Source organism: Mizuhopecten yessoensis, unplaced genomic scaffold, assembly GCF_002113885.1.
Source record: "Mizuhopecten yessoensis strain PY_sf001 unplaced genomic scaffold, ASM211388v2 scaffold419, whole genome shotgun sequence".
Taxonomy (NCBI): domain Eukaryota; kingdom Metazoa; phylum Mollusca; class Bivalvia; order Pectinida; family Pectinidae; genus Mizuhopecten; species Mizuhopecten yessoensis.
The window spans coordinates 746,652-773,252 of record NW_018403537.1 but is presented as its reverse complement, the minus strand read 5'-3'; the positions used below and the strand labels follow the sequence as shown (position 1 = coordinate 773,252).

The window sequence follows — 26,601 nt, the reverse complement described above, 5'->3', positions numbered from 1 at the left end:
TCTGGAGACAAATTGACGGCCTTAATAGATGGTCCATATATTTATATTCAAAAAGTGCTGTCAATACGCTTCAGGAAATGTCTAACAGTGGTCAAAAGGAGCGTAAATATCTTAATTCATGAGCATAGCTCTACCTGATGGCTACATTATGGACACAGTAGGAACATTTTCTGGAAGCCAAAATGATGCAGTATGTATTCATATCTTAAAACTGGTCAGAGACAACACTCTGATCTACAGGCTAACGTCTTAAGCATTGGATATTTTTTAGAACTCAATTAGTATCTAATTGCTTCACGGATATTATTGAGGAAGTGCTAAAGATTATGACTGCATGTCTCAATTGGATACAGGGACCAATGTACCAAAGATCATCGGAAACTGACAGAAAAGAGAGAGAACTTGCACATTCAATTAAGTTTCTACTCCAAACAAACGGTTTGGTTTAGAGGGTTAAAACACCTAGCTCTCTCCAAGAGAACAAAGTCAGAATTCGTAAAGATTATGAAATATGAATGAATCGGCGCTAAAGACCTCGTTGGTTGTTAGATTTGTTCCAGACACAAGAGTCAGCCTAAATATAATGTTTGGATTCAGTACAGCACGACACCAAATAAGAGTAATCCAATAAAAGATTACTACTGTCAATACCCATTTGTTCAAAGAACTATGGGAATGTGTGCTCTTATTTCAAGTATACTTTAGTATCTTTGCTATCATAGCAATCTTCAAAATCCAGAACAGCTGCACCACATGGCTAAGAAGTTCCGACAAAGCTTTAAATAAGTTGTTTATACTGAAATGAACAAAAGGCAATCATTTTTGGGAAAATTGTCGAATCAAAATTCTTTTAAGGGAGAAACAACTTCATATCATGATTTTAATGTATATCAAGTTTCAAAGAGATCCGTCGAAAAATGTAGGAGAAGATTGCCCGACAAACAAAAGTTTAGCCGGACGGAAGAACACTCCCATACCAAATACTCCCGTCAAATTTGACGGCCGTATAAAAAGGTTATCAGAAAGTAAACAGAGAATTTAAGATAGATTAATTTTGATTTCGTCTATGGTCCCTTTGAAGAGACACAGAAAAAGCTCCAATTGTATTTCGGTCCAACATTAATCGCATTTTACAACATGTAATGATGTTTAACGTCCTATTAACAGCTAAGGTCATTTAAGGACGGCCCCTCTGTGTGCAAGATGCATGTGTGTAGTGTATTTTGGGAGGCTGCGACATGTAATGAGATACAGCAGTTCTTTTCTTTCCGAGAACATGCAATCCAGAATCCCTTTGGTACTTTCTGTGAAAAAGCGATTACAAATCTTAACAGTCAAAATCCAGCACGGACTCGTGTAGGCCTTTTGTTCACCCGATAAATCTCAAAAGCATACATGCACAGTTATAGACCAAGGATAACTTGCATATCAAAATTTGAGAAAGATCCTTAGAGTACGTGCCCTGCAGGTGGGGGATCGGGAAAAGAATACACCTGCTGTAACCCACTGCCTGTATCGTAGGAGGCGAGAAATGTTGTAACCCCCCTGCAGAATCGGGGATTTGCTTTGTTGGCTTCTATTTGGGGACACAAAAGCGACCAAAATAGATCTGCGGCGCCCATTGCAGTATTTGGAAGCTTTATCTTTCTTCCTACTTCAAACTAGACTTTTTTGTGCCGCCGCCATAAAATTCGGGGGGGGGGGGCCTATAGTGTTGCCGATGTCCGTCCCATCACGTCCAATCAATGAGCGGGCATTTATGACTTACATACATTTTCTAGTCTTTTCTAGCGCCTTGCATGGCAACATCTCAATTTTGGCTTGACGTTAAACAATACTTTACCAAACCAAACAAGGTGAAGAAGGCAATGGGTTCTGTCCCCAGGCAGGGACATACCGAAGTCCTTTAAAATGGTAGTTGTTATTCCCTGCTAAACGCTCAGCATTTAGGGGAATGGCAACAANGGGGTCATACAAAATAGTTTTACCTCTATTTCCCCTATTGGGTCCCGCCTCTCTGCCGTCAGGGGGGTAGACACACCGTTTATACAAAATTGGTCCCCTTCACCCAAAAATGCTTCAGACCAAATATGGAACAAATCCTTTCATTCCTACAGAAGAAGGATTGTAAAGATTTTGTTACATTTCCCCTATTGGGCCCCGCCCATCAGCCCACAGGGGGGCCAGACCCACCGTTTATACAAAATTGATTCCCCATCATTCAAGAATGCTTCAGACCAAATATGGAACAAATCCTTTAATTGCTACAGAATCAAGAAGGATTTTAAAGAATTTGCTTTATTTCCCCTATTCGGCCCGCCCCTCAACCCCCTGTGGGACAGGACCCACCGTTTATACAAAATTGGTTCCCCTTTGAACACGGATGGTTCAGACCAAATATGGAACAAATCCTTTCATTCATACAGAATAAGAAGGATTTTAAAGAATAATTTGCTTGGTTTCCCCTATTGGCCCCCGTCCCCAGGGGGGCCAGACCAACAATTTATACCAAATGTGTTCCCCTTTCTCCAATGATGCTTCTGACTAAATTTGGTCAAAATCTGCTCAGTCGTTCATGACTAGTAGCGATTTTTAGGAAAAGATGACAAGGTGAACTAAAAATCCTTGTAGTATTTGGAAATAGTGATAACAAACCGTAAGTAATGTCAAAAACCAAGATGGCCGCATGTTGACCAGTTTGTTTTGTCCTTTCAATCTCAAAAATACACATGCACAAACAAGAGACCAAAGACCCTTTCTGAGAAATGGCGCTAACAATCTCAAACTATCAAAATTCTAGATGGCCGGCTGTCGGACATCTTGTTTGCCTGAGCACACCAAAAAATTCAATAAATTCCGAAAATAGCGCAAACAAGTATTCTATAAAGACGGACGGACAAAGGGCGATTTGAAAAGACCACCATCTGATGCTGATGGGCTAGGCTAAACAGACTATATGGTACATGAAGTTGTGACAAACATTTGTACGTTTTTTTAAAACGACAGTATATAAATGCAATTTATTTCGGGTGCAATTCCCAAGAACAGTAGTGGTGAATGATGTTATGCTACAGGGACGAGAGGACATCATCAATATCGAACAGTGGGTAGAGACATATCATATTATGTATAGCATCGATAATATCACGTGGTCTTACATGACATCATCAGGCCAACGACCCAGGGTACGTTCTTAATTCTTGTTCGTTATTAAGTTTTAGTTTGATGTGTTTATTTTCGTGAATGTCTCTTTATACAGTGTTGTTGGCTCTAAATGACTCACATTGTCGATGGGCCGTTAAACAATACAAAACATAAAACAAACCGTGGAGAGGTTTTCCTCTCACAAATTCGCACAGAACACATTTTGCGAGGAAACCGCACCCTTTTGCCATACATATAACAAACATTATTGTGCCAACAATATTGATAAAATGTGCCGGATTTAGACAAATGCAAGCTATTCCGTATAATTATTAGTTTGTCAAAGATTTTTAAACATCTACATAAAATAGGTCAATACTTTGTTTGTTTGTTTGTTTGATTTTGTTTAACGTCCTATTAACAGCTAAGGTCATTTAAGGACGGCCTCCCCTGTGTGCAAGATGCATGCGTGTAGTGTATGTGTGTGTATTTTGGGAGGCTGCGATATGTTCGTGTTTGTCTTCTTGTAATAGCGTGGAACTGATGCCGACTTTATAGTGCTACCGCACTGAAACATACTGCCGAAGACACCCAGCAGGACGCCCCACCCGTTCACATTATACTGACAACGGGCGAACCAGTCGTCCCACTCCTTATTTGCTAATACATCAGTATCATACGACCTGAGTTTTCAAATATTTAATATCACATCTGATCATTTTACTGTGTACTTACGTTTGCATATTTCAAACTTTTCCCGTTAAATGTAATTACTAAGTGTGCAAGTGCCCGTTGTTATTTTTGTCAGGCCCTATAAGATTTGACCGTTGCTGATCTGTTACATATGTAACCGACTAACTATTCCAGCTGCGACAACAGCTATTTCAGCAATTATTCCTTTTATCAGGAAATATGTATGATAACAAGCCCGTTCTGACATGGCAACACTTTCAACCAACATGATCATAAGCAAAGTGAGTTCAGAATCGAGAGAAGTCCTGAATATAGATAGACCCGGAATGAACTTAATAATGGATTATATAAGTCATGTTATTTTAAGGACAGGTGTTAAATTTGATAAGTAAGGTATTGTTGTAAGCCTGTGTAATTTTAGTTGTATGTTAACTTTCTTATTCCATGTATTTACCGGAAACAGTGACAGAAACACGGTAGTCAAGTCACGTCTGGTCCCCAGTATCACCACAGTGTATTTTCGAATTCACCCGGTTACTTTTAGAAATCATGTCAGTCTCCGCTTTGATGTTAGTGACTGTTATGAGGTTGAGAATACAGGTACGGAAACCAGATCATCTGTCGCTTTTTACTATCATACTGTCTCTCTCTTTGTTTACCTAGAATGTTTGATATATGGAAAACATACCCTATTGTTTGTACATCGTTCACTTGATGTGAGATTTTAAGCTTGGTACCAATACATTTATGAATCCTTCTTTTGTGTTCGATTGTTTTTCTTTGGCAAACGTTTTTCAAGTCGTGAACGTTCGACATGTTCTTTCTGTTCGATGATTTAAATCAGTCTTGTTTCCATCTTTTTTTCCTGGAAAATAGAACTAATTAAACACTTTTTTCGTATTTCCTGGAATTGAAATCGATTTTTTAAATACCGGTTATCGTCTCTTTCAGATAGCCGTTCGGAATTTTATAGATTACCGATGTTACCATTCCAAGACCTTGAACACCACTTGTTTGAGGTACAGTCAACTACTCTACCTGAATGCGGTCAACAGCGTCACAAAGCAGACTTATGTATTTCGTTCAGTTTTGACATCAACCAGACAATGTGTCGCGGCTATATATCGGCAATGGATAGCAAATATGCACATTATTCTGCACGGCAGGCGCCATTTTTTGTCAACAGAGGTATTTATGTTTTGATGTTTGATTGACATAAAATAATGTGTGCTTTACGTAATTGGTTTTGTTAAGTATTGTTTAACGTCCTATCAACAGCTGTTGTAATTTAAGGACGGCCTCCCCAGTGTGCAAGATGCATGCGTGTAGTGTATGCGTGTGTTGTTTGGGAATATAATACTAAGACGGAATGTATGTTTATTATTGTAAACCTCTTTAAGTTTTATATGATAACGAAAACAAAATTTTTACCATATGTGTTCAATTTCAGGAATATTTACAACACTTGGGATCCGCCAAATCCTCGGAGGACACCTCTTTACAGAGTAAACGAAATCGACTTGAACCAGACAACCGCCGCCGATCTCTGTATCCAACAATACTCGCATCTTATAAAGATAGAGTCCGAGTCCGAAATGTCAAGTCTTCAGTCCACCATTGTCGGAAATACTATACTGAGTAAGATAATTTGATGAAATGATTACAAAACAGAAATGTTATACACGTCCATGCTGTTCTAGTTACAAACTATGAGTTCGTTAGAAGACAAACTTCAATGCATAGTGTGTCACGAACCTTTTTTTAGAATAAATGTAGAACAAAATAAGTTTTAAAACTCATCTTAGAGCATTGTTTGTTATTAAGGGGTAAACGTCTTAATATTAGTGAGCATTTCATTTGATGATTTCTGCTTATTATCTTTGTTCTTTATTTTTTTTTATTAATAATGTCCTTCACACAAACATTTATTGACGAGGAAACAAAGCGCTCCAGAAGTAGTTCACTAGGAGTATGTTAGTTCATTCCTAGTGATGTTAGTTTCCCTCAAGTGAGAAGAGACGTTATGCAACTGTACAATGACAAAATATGGCATGTTGCTCTTCATCCGTCACGGTTTCCGCCAAGCGAAGTCCTGCTTTTTCGACGATGTTTCGTAGCTGCTCCAATGTATATTTACAGCTGAAGCCAACACCTTCGTGGAAATAAAGCCTTTCTCCTTTCTTCATGCTAAGGTTGATGCCTAGACCAGCTGCAGAATATAAGGTTTATTTTAATATTCACCACTATAATGTTCAATTATGTCATGTGTTTAACCTACATATATAGTTGTATTATTGTTTACGAGCACACCAACATACCATGTTTTCTACATACACACATGGAGGCACGTCCTTTAATGACATCAGCTGTTAATAGGACGTAAAATAAAATAAAACCAAACCAAACCTGGTGTAACTGTCAAGGAATTTGAGATGTTTTCTTATTATTATTACTGCGGTGGACATGTGTGTACAAAGCAATTTGTAAAAATGACAATTGTCCTCTTTTTTACAACGCGAAGCCAGGTAGACATGCAGAACGTTCTGGGTGGGAAGATGGGTGTCAGGTCGTTTCGTCCTAAATTCCGTTCGCCCTGGGTCGTTCCGCACTAAGTTGATCCGCCTTACAAATGTTTGTAGTGTGACATTTTTAGACCTGTTTAGTTGTGTATGGTTAATGAAGTCTAATTTGAAGTTTTCTATGTCTCCCCTACCTTTTATTGCCATAAAATTCGTTAGATCTGTACGTGGTTGACCTAATCGACAACACACACGGGCTACAATATAATTATTTTTCGAAATTGACTTAGTAAGATATTGATGGATTCATATTTTTGTATTGTTAGATGATGTATCAAGATAATCATGTATATCTTTTTTTTTCATAATTCAGACGGTAAAATTTTGATAAATAAATGTGTTTTGCATTGTAAAGAGATTTCACAAGAAAATCTATATCTGATATAATTTATTGTACAACTTATTTTTTTAACATTTACCATGCAAAATGGAGTAAACAAAATTAGAAAGAATATCATGGCAATATGGAATATGAATAAAACTTTTTTTTTATTTATTTTTTTATTTCTGTAATGAGTTAATTTTTTATATTTGTAATCTACAACGTGTGGCAAATTTGTCTGTATATTAAAGTAAATTGTTTGCAAAAGAGAATAAAATCATAACTGTCAATAAATGGAAGGTTTTTGTCATTTATTGGACTCTGAACAGAAAGCGACCCCCATAGGGTTTACTTATAAATGAATCAAAACTGGATAAAAATAAACGGTAAAAGTTCATCAAAATTTTGGGAAAAACTTCACACACGTATGTGAAAAATAAAAATATTAAACATGGAATACTTTAATGTATTTCTTGAGACATTCAAACGCACCGAGCCAAGGCCGCTCTCGTCCATGTCCAGAATGGTCATTCACACATTACATTATTATGTATTGAAATGCGAAGACCACTCTATATGTTAAAACTTCTCACGAACCATTTACAGTGGAACACTTATTATGACAATTGCATTGCCTTTCAGCCTGTACAAGATAATTTCTTTAATAGCATATCTTGCCTTAAATACACTGCCAAATACGTATACACCCAAATATAAATAGCATTTTCCTATATTTTATGGTAATAAATGTATTAACTGTGTGTCCCCATTAAAGAACAAAAATACTCTTGCAAAAAGGTCATAATATAGAACCATTTAATTTTTCTATAAATAACATATGACGATGTTAGTCAGTATTATCTCGATTAGACCGTTAGCCAAACAGTTTAAGTAGGATTCAAGTAAAGTTAAATACATTTTTTTTTTTTCCAATATTGTATCTGCACAATTCAAGACTATTTGAATAATATTTATCTGTGCTGTGTCTGTCAAGTAGACATTTGTTTTTCACATTTGTGTTTACTTACGGTCATTTTCTTTACACTTTTTTTTAACGACGCTTTATTGACCTTGTCCTTAAAAATACTTTTATCGGTCATTTATACAGCTTTGTGACCACTTGACCTATGTTTCGATGTGCGGTTACCAATGTTTACTAACAACATCTCCCAGTAGAGATATTCAACTTACGTATTGGATAAAGGATGTCCTCTTCAGCCGTGATGTAGTTCCTCACGTAGCTCATGTGCTTGGGGCTGGTGTCCGATATGAACTCTACGTCAAACGTGAACATTTTGAGGTCTATCTGACTTCCATAGTCACTGTTCAGTCGGATGATTGCATTCTGAGCAAAACTCTGTTCCAAGCCTTTCGAATGACATCAAGAAAATAGTGCGATCACATAGCTTCTTTGTTATGTTGTAAATATGTGCATGCGATAATGAACAATTGAATGAGAGAAAAAAGTCTTTCAACATGTTTATAATGGATTGAGTAATACATTGTTATGTTAAATACCAAACCAAGATTTGCATTGTTACTCACGTTCGCCAGTGACATCACGGACACCATTGTTTTTGATGACATCATGTCTGATATCCGTTGAATATATAATAGAATCAAGCTAAATGGACATTATTTTTGTATGTCTACTCACATTTCCATTTGTCATTATACTCTGCAACATAACAGCTGTTATTGCTACATGAACTGTTACGACAACAATCGTTTTTTTTATTTTATATAAACCAATTCTATTTCTTAATTTCTTATTGTTTTCTATTCCGAGGACTAAATCTGTTTTCTGTATATATTTCAGCATAATAATCCTAAATACCGTAAGAGATATGCAATGCAATTTAAGTACCTTCCTTGTCATGATATGCCATTAAAACTGTCTTTCTCTGTTGTGTGATGTCAGCACTGAACACCAATCGACATTTTGCTGGAATAAATGATAAAATATGTACAGTATTAATAATTGTGTGCAGAATAAATATTACAGATTTCCGAGCTTTGTCAGATTTTATGGTGATGGCGTACCAATATATCATTGCTTGCAAACCTCAATTACAAAAGGTACAGCAGACCGAAGAGAAGAAATTGTCCTCTCGCGACTGCTCATAGGCCATACATACATCACGCAAAGCTTGAATGCGCCGATTTCAAACAAATACGTTATACATTTTATAATTTACCTTCTATGAAACGTTGATTTGATACAGTTTCTGTGCAATCAATATATGATAATTTACATTCAATTGGTCTCTATAATAAGATATGATATATATTTTATAACCAATTCGTTTGCTATTGATACATTCTGACATCTTTTACACATTTCAACCTTCTGCTTCTGGTTTTTTATGTATTCATTTTTTGTGAATGTCTAATTTTTACATCGTTGTTTGACCCTACATGACTCGAATTGTCGATGGGTCGTAAAACAATAATGATGGCAGAATTTCCGGAAATTAGGAAAAAACCCACTAATATAAAATCGAAAGTTATTAAGCCGTCTTAACTTAAATTGAAACAAATTGACAACATCTATGTTCTTGGATAATGAATTATTAATCCTGCGTGTTTCAGCCTTATAACTGTATGCGCAAATTTAGACCTACGCATGCCACCTTTTTAATTTACACACTATAACCAATCTTTGATGGAGATTCTGTGATACTGATATCACAATCAACTGATTTTAACCACCAGATCAAATATTTAACGAAATCAATTCGTTTGCACGATTTTGCAAACAACATATTTTTAAAGGACTACCAGACTTAAGCAATAATAATATGGATAAACATGATGCAATACCTGTCATCATCGTAGAAATCAACCGGAGAGTGTTCACCTGTTCATCATAAGGCAAGTTGATGATACTGCCAAACCACATAATCAGTTTGGGACCATCCACTCCTCTGTAACAAGATTTCAGGCTATACGGTTCAAATAAACAGGTATCAGTTTAAATAAAATATAATTTCCTTGCAAAGTCTTAAGTGTCCACCTGGTCTTTAAAAGGCAAAGTTAACAATACTGCAAGCCAATTGATCACTTAGGACTATCCGCTCCTCTATCTTCGATTCTCCAGGAATCACGCTCACTTACACTCCCTGTACCCCTTGAATATGTCATAGCAAAAGTGTAGGCATGCGACTAGACATTTGATTGATCTCGGGTGAAAAATCCTGACCTATCGCTAGGCCGATACCTGTCCTTTGAAGATTACAGAGAAGCGACACCCGACTTCAAAGCCAGTCAGTTTTACCGTTACGCGATCGACAGGTTCTTTTGATGTACATCAAAGGATTAAACTTGTCCTCTCGTTTTAATCACAATGTGGGGCACACTGAGCCTTCGATTTTGTTATGACATATTCCAGGGGTGTAGAGAGCAAAAGTGAGCCATTTCCCCATGAGTATCGAGGACGCCACTCCTCTAACAAGTTTCCTACCTTGCAACATGATATCTTTGCATGGTGAGTAAGGGGTTAAAGTTCCTTGCAAAAGCTAGTGTCATATACAACGACGTTTAGTTTGGTCTTATTTTGTTTATCGTACTATTTTAACAGCTACGAACATTTAAAGATGTGCATCCGTGTATGCTGTGTGTATGTGTGCGGGAGGCGGGTATGACCGCTGAAAACAATTAGACGAGATACAAGTTTATTCAATGTCCCTTAACAAAACACAGAAAGAACCTCGGATTATATCCTATAGGGGGAAATGGGCCGCTTCTTTCGACAAGTGTTGTATAATTAAATTTTGTAACGGCCAATAAACACAAATGCCGTCACTCGAGTCAATAAATGTAGATAACACATTTTAAAGGATCGACTAGCATTGTCGATACATGAACGGATGCATGCGCATAAGTGATCTAGCTGTTAAAAGGAAGCTGAACCTAACAAAAGCCTCTGTATAAAACGACTTAACATCTCCAATTGAGGTGAATATTTCATTTAGCTGATGAGTTAAAGAAGGTCAATGCGTTGAAAAATGAAGGGTTGAATTAGAAAAAGAGTCAAATATTGTATTTTATTTCGGTGATCAGTAACACAAGAATTCGGATTATACGATACGTACTATTATTTGCTTAATATCACATTATAAATGAGATCACTGCTGGCATGTCAGAAATTAACAAAGTAGACTGTAGTGTGGTAATGCAATACAGATAAACAGATAAATTTTATTTCTATCAGTTATCGTTAAGCATATCTCACGGACATACTAAAACATTTATAAAATAAGGCTGTTTGGTTGGGTTTTGCTTAACATCCTATTAACAGGTAGGGCGTAAGAATTGTACCGGCTTCCCCCATTGCATGATCGTAAAAGGCGACTAAATTTGGAATATTATCGTTTCTCTTCTTTCTAAATAACTTTCTTCTTCCTAATGTCTCCCTTGACAATGCCTCACTTTTGGCCTTAAGTTGAGCGTTTGAGCGTTCGCCCCTGTGGGGAAGGCTTTGGGTTCTGTCCCCTGGCCGAGACATACCAGTCTGTAAAAATGGTAAGTTTCTACTCCTGCTTAACGGTCAGCCATTTAGGAGTTGGACGACTGGTTCTTCGGCAGTATGTTTCAGTGAGGTACCGCTATAAAGTCGGCATCAGTTCCGCGCTATCACAAGTAGACAAACACAAACATATCGCAGCCTCCCAAAACACACACGCAAACACTACAAGCATGCATCTTGCAAACAGTGGAGTCCGTCCTTAAATTACCATAGCTGTTGATAGGACGTTAAACAATACTTAACCAAACCAAACCTTAAGGGATCTAAGGGAGTTTAGAGGGTAAAAAGATATAACCGTCCATAGTCACTACTGCTTCCTTAAATGATCTTAGCTGTTGGTAGGACGTTCAACAAAATAAAACCAATCTTGCTTCTTAAGTTGACATTGTCTTTTACTTTTTCGATTGTATGACGTCATTTCCTTTACACATGATTTATCTTCATTTTATTCGCTCTAATGACCTCTTCTGTGTCGATGGGTTGTTTTTAATTTGATAATAATAGTTAGCATTATCAAAAGGCGCATAAACAGTCTTTAAACAAACTTGTATTAATACGAAAGCATATTCTTGCCAAATGTCAAAACAAAACAAATGTCCTACCTTAGTTGCTTTATTCCTTGCATATAGTCTGCAGCTATGGGTGTAATCTGAACTTTTTTGCCGTATTCCTTTGACAGCTCATCCATTGATTTGAGTAGAAAATCTGTAAATAAAATTAAGAAAAATCAAGTGTCAAACTATAATTCGAACTCAAAATCGATATTTCTAGAGCAAAATATGAAAAAAGAATTAGACCAAGAATTATGAAGGAGTCGACTTCTATGAACTGAGGGAAAATATTAGCAAAGCGTAAGGCTTAAAGTTGCGGAAAGGTAAGCGTCAATATGCTGGTGAAACATTTCCCGAGTTAAACAAAAAAATGATGCCTTGGGAAGCAATGCCAGAAAATATGCATGTGGTATGTAATTGCACTCATGAACACATATCCGACAAAGCCACTATGCACGCTTTAGTTGACAATTTTATAATCATCCATCAGCTGGAACCGATTTGATTATTTTAGTGAACCTTTTTATACAATTAGTAAAGCAGTTCAGTACATTTTCATTTTTCAGCAGTTTCATTAGCTATTATATCTGTCCAACTAAGTATAAATTGAAAAGCATAGGCTTACTTAACGTTAAATATTTTATGTAATGTATGTTTTTAGTCATATCACAACAACAACAAAAGAATTTCAATGATAAAAAAAAACTTTATTTAAAGATGAATAGACTACTTAATGTCTCGATCAGTCATTTTTACTTACCTCCAGAAATATCTACGGGGTAAAATGCAAGATTGTGTTGTGTTTTCAGTAGCTCATCAATAATAGGTCTTGTTTTGGAGCAGTTGCCACTTCCTAGGTCGACCAAAGTAAGCTGGTGTGGACCACTTGGAAGGATACTCTTTCAAGGAAAATTTTAAATATACAAATTTTGTTACATTTAAATTGAACATTTCACAGGTAAAAGTAAAAAGAGACAAAGCGTTTCAGATAAACATTTGATATTGCTTCATTCCATTTATTTTTCTCTCTGTTGTAAATAAAGCGAGATATCCAAGATGGACTTTGGCACCCTCCATGAAAAGTTAATTTTCAAATTGTAAAACACACTAAACATCGGGTTCTTATACAATTTGAACATTACCAAATAACCATAAGATAAGCAGGATAACCAACAATCACTCTTTTACCTTTTCGTTCCTTTGGTATTTCTTTTAAAATGTTTTATCTTCTTTTATAGGCCCTAATGACCTTTTTATGTATTGATGGGCCGTTAAGAATCAAATAATAATAACAATTTTTCAATTACGTGTACTATGTCTTCTTTATGACAAAGCGTGCTCTAAAGATAAATATTACCATAATGCAAACGAAAATCGAGTTGTTATGTTATCCATCAGAAAGTTGTGCTTTTGGTGCGAAAGTGCACATTGATACGAAGCAATTTTTGAACTTTACATGGAAAGAGCCAAAAGATGACAATGGGCGGCTGTTTCAAATGATAAGTATAAAAGGCAGCCATCCATGATGCTTTTACAAATATTTGTACATTTGTATGCGTGTATGTATGTTACGAACCACGACCAGCATTCTATACTATTATATAAGCCTTGTGTTTCATTATTCTGAATATCAATATTTTTTTAGAAGAAATGAGAGTGCGGGATCTAATAATTGACATAATATACGCCAATTGCATTGTAACTGAACGTTAAGCAGAACATAGCAACTTTGATATGTCCCGGCCTTGGGACAGAACCCATTGCCTTCCTCAGCTGAACGAAAGTTCAACATTAAAGACAAAAGTGATGCGGTAGGATATAAACGGTAGTCAGAAGTAGAAAGATGCATAAAGACAATGACTGCAGCAGATTTATTTTGGTCGCTTTTGTGTCCCCAAGTAGAGGGCACAAAAGCAAATCCCCAATTCTGCAGGTGTATTCGATTGTCGACCCCAGACCTGCAGGGGGGCAAAACATGTAACTGTATGCAATGCAAAAACATATAGGCTTGTTATTACAGCCTTTTATCACTATTAATGGTTGGTTTTTAATTTTAGAGGAAACACATTTAATAAAAATAATTTGACAATTAAATAAAGGTCATCATGCCGACAACTGAATAAAAACGGCGTCCTTTTCTGTTAAAAGATGGTGTCATTAACGTCTCTTATAATGACTTATCTATATAGATACTTGTAATTTAGTCATAATTATGAAATAAAATGACAAGGGATGATCCTTATTTGTTTAATAGTCCTTCGATTACTTTTATTTATTAAGAATACAACATAAGACCATAAAAGTCGTCTACGCTCAGCCTCTTTAAGAAAGAGTAGTTAATAAAAAAAAAAAATCAATGAAGCATGTTGTACTTTTTTTTTTTTTAAACCCTAGCCTTCTATGAAGTTGACATATTTAATTCCAGTTTCTATAGCCAATTCGAAATGATAGTTATCCCTTGAACATATTAAGTAATATAATTAAAAATAGAACAAATAACTACACAGAGGACAATCCCTGACTCTGCTGCCACATTTAAGCTACCACATACGGCATGTAGAAACATTTACAAATTTGCATAATCTTATTTTTACCTGTGTGTTTCGTTTGTACACATTTGTTTACGTGAAACCGTAGCAATTGCACAAAAGTTACATGTACGTAAATAACCATTCCTCAAAATACATAAAATGCTAGTCTGTATACCTGTATATTGTTCTGCAGGACAGACATTTGGCTCCTTGTGAAATAGTATCCAGGGTTCTCCATTACACATTTATGTTCCAGTTGCGATCCAACATCGTCGTAGTTGTACCAAGTAGGGATGTGTTTAGGAGAGGATGTCAGCCCCTTCACCAAAATCTTATCCAAGGAGTCTTCCATCTTCAAACTAAAAATATATGGCCAATGTAGTTAAATAGGTCAAGTTAAATAACATCCGCAGTAAAAAAGACACAATATACTATAGAGTACAAAATGGAAACGAAGTGAAATAAACAGGTACGGAGAAAAAAATCAAGAGTTAAACCTTAGCCGCAACGAGGTATTTCAGTAGGGCCAGGAACGTCTGTGCCCCGTATGACAGTAATTATAAAGCCCCTGTCGGATCTAGATAGAAAAACGTCATAGAGCAAAGAAACACCTAAGGTCGTTTAAGGACGCGCCTCTATGTGTGTTGTGTACAGGTGTATGTGTGTACAGGGTATCTTGCTATATCTGACTTCTTGCGATAGTGCGGGTCTCATGATGACTTTTACGTGGCAACTTGCTGAAATACCGTGCCGAGGTCACCCAGCACAGTACAACACCCTTGTCACATTACACTGACATTGGGTTGAGGAGGGAATAACATCTACCACTTTAAGGACTTTAGTCTATCCTGGCCTAGGGACCGAACCATTACCTTCCCAATTTGAGAACTTGAACATTAAGGATAAAAACGAGCAATTGCAAAAATATATTGTTAGGAAGTAAACAAAAGTAAGGATATACCGGGTGCAGCCGATTTATTTTTGTCGCATTTGTGGCCACCAGAAATACAACACCGAAGGAAACTAGCAAGGTATTTCGCTTGGTGACATATCCTAACAACGATAAACAAGTTATTCCAATATTGGTTTTCGACTGATATGACTATGGTGTTATGGCGTTTAAAATGTATTAAGGCGTTTACCTGTTTTTGGGAGAATTGTTTTATACCCCGATATTAGTTTTAATTATTTGTACTATTAATTGATTTTTGCACGGTCGATCAACACAAAAAGGGTCATTAGGTCTAATAAAAAGTAGATAAAACATGTTAAAGAAAATGGCATCAAATGAACGAAAAGGTAAAAGTGACTATGGTAAGATATCTCTTTTTGAACACACCAACAGCTTTTAGGTAGGTTAGAGTTGTACATATATTTACAGTTTTGAAAGAGATTTGAGATATGTTATATTATTATAAAAACGTTTCTCTTGTTGGCTGAAGGTCAATGCAGTCTAGTAACAAGCTTTTCCATGAATAAGAATGGATATTGTATCAATGACCGATCCCGAGATAGGCAAGGACAACATCGTTTTGGCGGTTATCTCTAATACAATTTCCCGATGTGAGATTTTACATTGTGATTTGTTGTCTATGCATTGATTCCAACTATTTGCCACTTTCACCTTACACAATTTGTTATTAATGGTTTTAACATTTTATTGCTTTTAGCTTAAGGATTTAAATTAAGTTATATAAACAGCATGATCGCCCTAATATTCCCCGATACATAAACAAGATGTTGCATACAATATTTACGGTAAGCTTATACATAATTAAACGCAACGCTTATCTTCCCTAGCGTTTTTGTTACTGTATATAGTTTACAAGATATAGGTCATTTACGTTTGCCCCTCATGCTTGAATTGCTTACTGACCATAAAACGAATACTAAACAAAATCAAATTTCTGTTTCAGATATATGTTTCATTATAAACATATATCACCTTGACATTCATGTTACAAATCTTTTATACGATGCATGCATTTATACGTTTTTTGTTTCAAGTTTCTGTTTTTGTTCTATATTTGTGCTGCCTCGTTTATCTATCAATTTCATGTATAATAATTCATATTGCATTTACTGAATCATATATTGCATAAAGTATACAAAACAAATTAGATATAACATATACATATGTAGTATATGATAAACAAAATAGCATGTAAATTAGATATATAATAACTATATAACATAAAGGATATTTGGTATACCAGCTATCTTTTATTTCTTAAAAGACATTTTATGTCATTAAAGACAAATATATAGTTTTAAGAAATACATGATCGCCATTGTTCATTGAATAAAAATATGGTGCTTGCTATATGTACGACTCTCACACGGTCGCCTAACAGATTTTTAATGAGCCGTATCCTATGTAATGCATTTATATGTACTTTTGCCCAAACTTTATGTATCCGTTTAAAAGGTTTTGCGATAACATTCTAGACGTTGTACGTAGGCGATCATGCATACTAAGAATTTGTTTTTACACGAATATATTAATCGTTCAATAGATAAATGATGTTTGTTGGCTTTCTCAAATGAATAGGCGAAGCACGATACTAATATTAACATTAGATTTTAACTTTATTTGTTATACCTTTAAATTAATTTAATTAATTTAAATCTTAATCATTCGATATAAAATTAATTATCATGGAATTAAATTACATTTATTTGCTTGGGGAAAGGGTCATGCACATAGTTCATGTGATATAAGTTATTGGTCGCGCTGAAATAATACACACGCATTATTTGAATCGATCGGTTCACAAAGTATAGCAAATACATCGACACTGTATCAATGTTGCTAAAATTCATTCATTTTAAAAGAAAAAAACAACGGTCCATTGATGTTCATCTCTGATAATCACTTTCGCTCTCTGCACCCCTGTTATATGTTATAGCAAAATTAAAGGCACACGGCTGGCTATTTGATTTGTCTCAAAAGGGCTCGAAAGCAAATCCCTAATTATGCAGGGGTTCCCCACATTAGTCGTATATAATGATACATGCAGTGGGTGACAGCAGATGTATTCTTATCTCGGTCCCCAGCCTGAAGGTTGGCATCCTTAAGCAAAAGGGACTTAGTTATGTATACCTGGAAGGTATTGCCCCCCTGGGGACTGATGACCGGGGCAAAAAGGGACCATATTTCGTAAAGCAAAGCGACTTATTCTCTGGAACAAAGTAAAGGATATCATCCATATTTAGTTTTGAGCATTTTTCGGTGGTAGAGGATTCAAAGTTTAAATTTGTATTTAAACCATATAAACAACTGCTGATCATCAAGTGACAGACAAAATCATGAATTGACACACCTGTTGCTACTTACAATGTAGTTTTTGGGCCATAACCGTGAGATCCCTTTCGTATAACTATAGATGCAATTGATAGGAATAAAGAGATAAATATATTCATGCTAAAATTCCAACCCGATAGCCATATATGTATCTGATAGGCATACCCCTGGGTCTGGTTTCACCCGTAAGGTCTTAATAATTGGGTAATAACTTTGAAACGGTCGAGATCCTCAACCCATTACGTATATACCATTGCTGGGCATAAACATCCAGGAGAGCAATACAGGCCCTTCTGGCCTCTTGTTTTGCCGCGGCTGTATTCCTTTAACTTAAATTAATTTACATAACATTCTAGACGTAGTACGGAAGATAAATGCATACTTCAGAAATGCAGAATTCTTTTTCAGACGGAGATGTTAATTGGTCATAAATAAGACGACTAGGTTTTTAATAAATAAATAGATGAAGCAAGATAATAATATAAACATTGTCTTTAACCGGATTTATTATACTATTTAACTAAATAATCTTAAGCGTTCGTTATTATTATTTTTTTATTATGGAATTAAATTAAAGTACTTTTACCTTTGCTTGGGAAAGGGTCATGTAAATTGTTCATGTGTTATAAGTTATTGTTCGTGCTGAAATAATACACATGCAATATTTTACATTATTTGAACCAATTGGTTAAAAGTTCCATTATCGGTTCACAAAGTGTTGCAATGAATACAATGTTAAATAAACTTCTCTTTTCCAATTCTAATAAACATAGTTATGGTAAGGTATACCAGTACGAAAGCTTTTAATTTTTTTGGGATGGGCTACCTGAGCAATGTATCTCTAGTTGAGAGCAAATTTTCCCACCATTTCCTCCCTAAAGAAAGGGGAATGTGATTACAGTCACAGATAAGCTTCAGTTTCAAGGCTTATTCAAAACACTGAGAAAACTGCGATGAGGATATTATAATAAACGATGTATCGTAGGAGGCGTTACCAAGCAAGGACAAAATAAAATGTCGGCATAAAGTTCCGAAATATGCAGAAATAGGACGAAATCATACAGTGAAAGGGCAGAATTGTAAGGCGTATTTTGTTTATGTTAAAATCGTAAGGATTAGGCAAAAGAGAGATTTAGCACACACGTTTTCCTCATAGAAGACAAGAATGTCATATATAAAGCGGATGGAATGGAATGTAGACCGATATCTTTTTAGTACCGACCTCACATGTACCTGTCACGTGCTTACTCAAGCTCCAGGTAGCTACAATTATTGCTGTGAGTTACGCTTGCAGTGTACTAACTCTGTGAAAATTGATGTAGTGTTTTGTAAAATATGGAGATCCCTGTGAAAACAAGAGGCCCAGAGGGCCTGTATCGTTCACCTGGATATCTAAGCAATCATGGCAAACTATTCTCCAAATGAGATCCAAGGGAATATGCCAGACCCCAAGGCTAATCCTTGTAGGATATCTGTATTAGATTTTTCATGCCCAGCAAGTTTTTTTGTATGGTTATGGGGTGGGGATCTCAACTGTTTCAAAGCTGTGACTCAGAAACTAGGTCCCTAGGGTTTTGGCCAGACCCAAGGATCAATTCTAATATCACGACTGCATTTGTCTCTTTTTGCCCAGCATTTGTATATATAGTTTTGGGGTGGGGATCTCAACCATTTCACAATTATGACCCAGGGGTTAAGTCTGCAAGGGTGGGGCAGACCCTGTGATCAATTCTTATATCATGACTGCATTCGTCTCTTTATGCCAAACAATTGTATATATAATTTTTAGGATGGGGATCTTAACCATTTCGAAGTTATGACCCAGGGGTTAAGTATCCAAGGGTGGGGCAGTCCCAAAGGTCATCCTGGAAGCATATGTGCATTCATCTCTTTATACTCGGCAATTGTATATATGGTTATAGGGTGGGGATCTTAACTATTTCCAATCTGTGACTAAGAAAGTAGGTCCATAGGGATTCGGTCAGACCCCAGGGTCTATTCCAATATCATGACTGCATTCGTCTCTTTATGCCAAGTATTTGTATATATAGTTTTGGAGTGGGGATCTCAACCGTTTTAAAGTTATGGCCAATGGACTATGTCTCCAAGGGTGGGACCAGACCCTAGGGCCATCCTGGAGGTAAATGTGCATTCTTCTCTTTATACTCAGCAATTGTATATACGGGTATATGGTGGGGATCTCAACCATTCCCAAGTAATAACCTTTTTTGGCCAAACCCCTTAACCCCGGGGGTTAGCCCCACCATTTATACAATTTTGAATGCATGCCTCCCATGAATGCTTCCGACCAAATATGATCGATATCCATGGCATAGTTCTACAGAAGTCGTTTACAGCAATATAGCCAAATTGCCCCCTTTTGCCCCGCCCTCAGCCCCCTGGGGGAGGACCATTTGTAAATTTGGAATCCCCAACAACTAGGGATGCTTCCTGTCAAATATGGTTGATATGCATCTCTTAGTTCCAGAGAAGAAGTCGCTTAAAGTAATATAGCCAAATTCCCCCCTTTTTGCCCAACTTTTCAGCCCCCTGGGGGGGGGTCAGCCCCACCATTTGTACAATTTTGAATCCCCACCACCTAGGGATGCTTTCAGTCAAATTAAATTAAATTCCAATCAGTGGTTAAGAAGAAGTCGTTTTAAGAAATTGTTGACGGACAGACGACAGACGACAGACGACGGACGACGGACGCAACGGTATGGCATAAGCTCACCGGGTCCGAAGGTGAGCTAATAACTGTGTGGCCAACCCCTGCAGGTTGGGAATCGGAAAAAGAAAACACTTGCTGTGACCCACTGTATGTATCGTAGGATCCGTTACCAAGCAAGGAAAAACTAAAATGTCGGCACTTCCTTAGAAACGATAGTCGAAAGGGATGGGGAATATATCTCAAATCTCAAAATCAATTTTTAATCTCAATTGAAAGCTTTTTAACTTTAACACTGTCAACTTTAAGGATTATCTACTTGATATAAAGCAGCAGGTAATATTACGCAAATTTAATTCTTTGATTGGGCATTAAATGCCGATAATCCACAGGGTTCAGTCCTTGGACCTTTCCTATTTTTAGCTCACCTGACCCGAAGGGCCAATTGAGCTTATGGCATGGTGCGGCGTCCGTCGTCCGTCGTCCGTCCGGCGTCAACTTTTTTACTTTACCTAGGGTGATGATATTTGGCCAGAAGCATGCTGGGATGAAGGGCTACTAAGTTTGACCTTCATCCATTTTCAAGGTCACAGGGGTCACATATGTTTAAATCTTTAACAACTTCTTCCGAATAACCAACAGGTCTAGGGTGACGATATTTGGCCAGTAACATAATGGGATGAAGGGCTACATGTACCAAGTTTGTTCAAATTAAATGACCTTGACCTTTATTCAAGGTCACATGGTTCAAATATGTTTAAACCTTTAAACAACTTCTTCTGAATAACCGGGAGGGCTAGGATGATGTTATTTGGCCAGTAACATCCTAGAATGAAGGGCTACCAAGTTTGTTAAAATGAATGACTTTGAATCATATTTAAGGTCACTGGGGTCAAGTATGATTAAAACATTTAAACAACTTCTTCTCAATAACCAAGAGGCCTAGGGTGACAATATTTGGCCAGTAACATGCTAGGATGAAGGGCTTCATGTACCAAGTTTGTTCATCAAATTAAATGACCTTGACCTTTATTCAAGGTCACATGGGTCAAATATGTTTAAATCTTTAAACAACTTCTTCTGAATAATCGAGAGGGCTAGGGTGATGATATTTGGCCAGTGACATTCTGGGATGAAGGGCTAAATGACCTTGACTTAAATTCAAGGTCACAGGGGTCAAATATGTTTAAAACATCTAAACAACTTCTTCTGAATAACCAAGAGGCCTAGGGTGATGATATTTGGCCAGTAACATGCTGGGCTACCAAGTTTGTTCAAATGAATGACCTTGAATCCTATTCAAGGTAACTGGTCAAATATGTTAAAATCATTTAAACAATTTCTGAATAACCGAGAGGCTTAGGGTGATGATATTTGGCCAGTAACATGCTGGGATGAATGACCTTGACTTATATTGAAGGTCACAGGGGTCAAACATGTTTAAACATTGAAACAACTTCTTCTGAATAACCGAGAGGGCTAGGGTGATGACATTTTGGCCAGTTACATGCTGGGATGAAGGACTACCAAGTTCGTTCAAATGAATGAACTTGAATTATATTCAAGGTCACAGGGGTCAAATATGTTTAAACCTTTAAACAACTTCTTAATAACCAAGAGGCCTAGGGTGATGATATTTGGCCAGTAACATGCTGGGATGAAGAGTTACCAAGTTTGTTCAAGGTCACAGGGGTCAAATATGTCTAAAACCTTTAAACATTTAGTGTTGAGCATCCTTTGGCCAAGGGGACTCAATTTTGTATAATCCATGTGTGTGGCCCACCTGGGGACGGAGCCAAATAGGGGAAATAGAGGTAAAACCTTAAATAAAATCCTTCTTCTACCATAGCGATTAGGTTCTTTTTCCTAATATAGTCTGGAGTATTCTAGGGCCAAGGTGGCTTAATTTTGTATAAACGGTTATTGTGTCCCCCTGGGGGCAGAGTGGCGGGGCCAAATAGGAGGAAAAAAGGTAAAACCTTTAAAATCCTTCTTCTACCATAGGGATTGAGGGATTTTATCCTTATATTGTCTTGAGCATTCTTGGACCAAGGGGACTAAATTTTGTTATGAAAACTGCAACTGAAAATAAATGTCTCGAGTCATCGTCAATGACCCAAAGGACCCATACCGAACCGAAGCATTCAGAAACGAGTTTCTACAATGAGGTAAATATATAGTGCACAGGCGTTTGTGCAGATTGTCAGATTGTTTACTTTCTTATCATACTCTGTGACAAAACCCGATACATGTATACTGAAATCTATCATGTGATAATGAATGTGTAATAGCTGTTGCTAATGACTCTTTTAGTATATTAATAGTCTCTTGGCTGAACCAAGCATTCACCAAGATTGATTTCAAGAGATTAATTAAAATTTTGAAGAAAAATGTAATTGTGTAAAAACTTGGAAATACGACACTGGTGAGCCGACTTACTTCCTCACAGATTTAGCGGTCAGGCATATTTTTCAATATGGATTGTTGAATAAGCTGTTATTAAAAGTCACAATTGTTTTATTTTAATAAGACCGTATTCTACATGTAAATATTTATTTCTAGCTTATCTACTACCATGAAAGTAAATATTATCAATATTTAGCATTCCTGTAAGTTTGGTTGAAGACCAGGTATGATTATGCAGTATATGTATAAGAAGACCAACTAATCAAAATATTAAAACCAAGTCTCAATAGGACAAAATAAAAAAAAATACGCTAAATTGTCCACCAATCTTGTGTACTTCGTGACGTCACGTTACTATTGTAGTGTGATGACATGTAATTGTGACGTCACGAAGTTGTTCTTTTGAATAAACCTGGAAAGCCCTGTGAAGGGTGAAAGCAGCTAGTTTTTTAGTCGGTCGTTAATCTTATTATTTTCTATATTTACCTCCTTCACATGGACATTTAATCCTTTTTTGTCATAATTATATATACATGTAATTGTAATATGGATTCTGCATACCAGGTTTTTGTTACAAAATCGTTTAATTTATTTTTCCTTTTTACAGGAATGTTCTAGGTCAAGGATATTTATGCAGAAAGCCTTATATAAGAAGACACCAGGATAGAAACAAAACTCTGGACAATTTAATGTGAAAACAATTCATGCATAGGTCCTGTAAATGTGTTATTAATTTGAATCATAAAATTCATACTACAATGTACATACTCCAAAGACAAATATTCCTTTCTTTAGTTAATAATAATATGATAATTCGATAAACCACTTTATCACAACCTAGTTCGTAGGTCGTCTCAAAGCGGTTCACAAATTATTATCCGTGATTATAGGGTTATAGCATTCAACAATTCTAGCACTGCCCAACCACGTACTTATTTACAGCTGAGTAGACTGGAACAAGCGTAGTAAAGTATCTTGCTCAAGGATACAACACAGTGCCGTGCCGTGCCGTGACGCGAACCCGCAACCCTTCGGTCACGGTCCTGGCGTCCTACCACTAGACTACCGTGCCTCCCAAGTTATATATGTATATTGTTAAAGTTCATTCACAATATTTCATAATCCGTATTAAGAAAACACGTATCTGAAAAGGAATATTGAAAAGTTGTATGTGCAGTATATAAACTGTAATGAATGAGTAGTATATATTCTTAAAAAGGTAAAAAAAATACATTCACTTACGTTTATGCGACTTGTGCTGTGGTTTGAAGGCTTTTGGAACGTCCGTAAAAATCATGCAGTGCTTGGGCATTTAAAGGTTCCTTAATAATGCAGAACTAGTCAAAGAGTGGGTAGGAGAACAACAAATCCGAGAACCGGATTTCCAAAATGTGTTTGAAGATATATTAAATATACCCGCTACATTATCATGCTTATGCTTACCAAAGTATGTCGGACGAATACTCAACAGACACATGCAAATTTGTTATTTACACAGGTGCTCTTCATTGAAATAAGAAATTTCAATTCCAAGTATCGGATTTCTAAACTGTGTGTGAAGATTCCCGCTATTTTCGATGCGTCTGACAAAATATAATAGTTGTTTCGGTCACACGTCCTAGTTTTAAGTGTTGTTAGCTTCATGTAAAATACACGTTTTAGTTTATTTTTTGTACCATGTATCTGACATTTGAATTGTTGAGTTAGTTATTACCATTACACTATTAACGGCACATCAACAACAAAAACAATAAATAGTAGCATTGTGAGGTTAAGCTTTTCACGCCAACTGACACAGATGGGAGTATAGCTCATGTGGATCAACGCATGTACAATATACTAGATATTTCTGTAAGCTTTATTTATTTTACAACTTACTGTGGGAGGAAACCGGAGTACCCGGACAAAACTTCTTATTCTGTAGTATGTTTCAAAATTGTGATTTGATTAAAATCTGCATGAATATCACAGGTACATTTCAACTTTATTTCAAGGTGTTAATAACAGTTCATCATGCCTGTGTAACCAGATGCTTATGTGCTCATTTGAAATATACATGTACATGGAAAGGATCTTCATACATTATCTTGTAAGCAGAAAGGAGCTTTGACTTGAATGTATTTGACTCTATGCATCTCAAAAGGTGAGAGAGAAGAAAAAAAAGTAAAAGTTAAAAAGTGTACACTAATGTGTACTGGGAGGAGCTGTCTTAGCGTGTAACTGGGGATGGTATTCAACCTGGCCTTGAAGCCTTCCAACGTTGATGCCTCCACTACTGATATTCTTCTAGTTTGTTACTCTGTCCTGTCTTAGCATGTGATGTCCTCAAGTTCTGCAGTCACCTGCTGTGAACTATACTACTGGAACTGCCTTAACAGCCTGTATGTTTAGATGATGGTCAAACAAGATATTGACACTCAATGCTCTGTGTGACCAAAAGAGTTATAACAAGGTAGACAAGAGCTCGAATGTATGAAAATACAGTGTAACAGTAAAATATCTTAACGTGAGTAATCATGTATACATTGAATTAAAATCAGCTTTTGAAACTTTTTGAATGTCAAAAGTATTTAATGCTCAGTATATACAAAACGTGTAAGACATATGACCAAAATAATTTGCGAAACTTTTTTTTAGTTCCGGAAACCTGTATCGCGGAAACGACATATTCCGCTCGTAATCTGTACGTCTGTAATACTGTGTTTTGAGCTGTATTGTCTATGCTACGATAAATATACAGCAATAATTAGATGAAGACTAGGTAATGGTAGCAAATATTTGTTCAATATTAATTTTATATACCGACCTACATATACAGAAACTACACATCAAACAGTGAAATCAAGCACAACACGTTTGGAATAGTGCGCTAGCATTGTGTACGGAAATATAATTTCGTGTATAATACCAGACCCGGAGGCGGTGCAAAGATATATCGATCCGGAATACGGATCGAAACTCCGAAATATTGATTTTTAGCTCACCTGGTACGAAGCACAGCGTCCGTCTGTCCGGACGTCCGTCAACTTTTCCTTTAAAACGCTACTTGTCCTGAACGGCCAAACAGATTTTGACCAAATTTGGTCAGAAGCATTCTTGGGTGAAGGGAAACAAATTTTGTATAAATGGTTGGTCTGGCCCCCTAGGGGCTGAGGGGCGGGGCCCAATAGGGGGGAAACATTGCAAATTCTTTAAAATCCTTCCTATTCTGTATGAATGAAAGGATTTGGTCCATATTTTGGATGAAGAATTATTGGGTGAAGAAGGACCAATTTTGTATAAACGGTGGGTCATGCCACCCTGGGGGCTGAGGGGCGGGGCCCTATAGGGGAAATATAACAAATTTTTAAAATCCTTCTTCTTCTGTAGGAATGAAAGGATTTGGTCCATATTTGGTGTGGAGCATCCTTGGGTAAAGGGGAACCAATTTTGTATAAACGGTCGTTGTGGCCCCCCTGGGACCTGAGGTTCGGGGGCCAATAGGGGCAATAGAGGTAAAACCTTTATAATCCTTCTTCTACCATAGGAATTAAGGGATTTATCCTAACTTAGTCTGGAGCATAATTGAGCAAAATGGACTCAATTCGTATAAACAGCGAGTGTGGCCCCCCTGTGGGCAGAAGGGAGGAGGGGTCCAATAGGGGAAATATAGCAAATTCTTCAACATCCGTGTTTTTCTGTAGGAATGACAGGATTATGTCCAAATTTGGTATGAATCATCCTTGGGTGAAGGGGAACCAATTTTGTATAAACAATGTGTCTGACCCCCCTGGAGGCAGAGAGGTGGGGCCCAATAGGAGGAATAGATGTTAAACCTTTAAAATACTTCTTCTACCATAGAGATTAAAGGATTTTATCCTAATTTAGTCTGGAGC

The 26,601-nt window shown here is 36.7% G+C and overlaps 1 protein-coding gene across 1 annotated transcript; it reads right to left on the bottom strand.

Annotated features, from left to right (window-relative positions):
• Positions 1-5,232: 5,232 nt before the first annotated feature.
• On the bottom strand, positions 5,233-24,151 carry LOC110448071 (histidine N-alpha-methyltransferase-like). Its single transcript, XM_021494107.1, has 8 exons — positions 23,969-24,151; positions 14,524-14,707; positions 12,578-12,716; positions 11,869-11,971; positions 9,562-9,665; positions 8,606-8,683; positions 7,930-8,106; positions 5,233-6,046 (listed from the first exon to the last, which is right to left on the bottom strand). The coding sequence occupies exons 2-8, from the start codon at positions 14,698-14,700 to the stop codon at positions 5,859-5,861; spliced, it is 966 nt and encodes a 321-aa protein (XP_021349782.1). The 5' UTR covers positions 14,701-14,707; positions 23,969-24,151; the 3' UTR covers positions 5,233-5,858.
• Between the last annotated feature and the right edge of the window lie 2,450 nt (positions 24,152-26,601).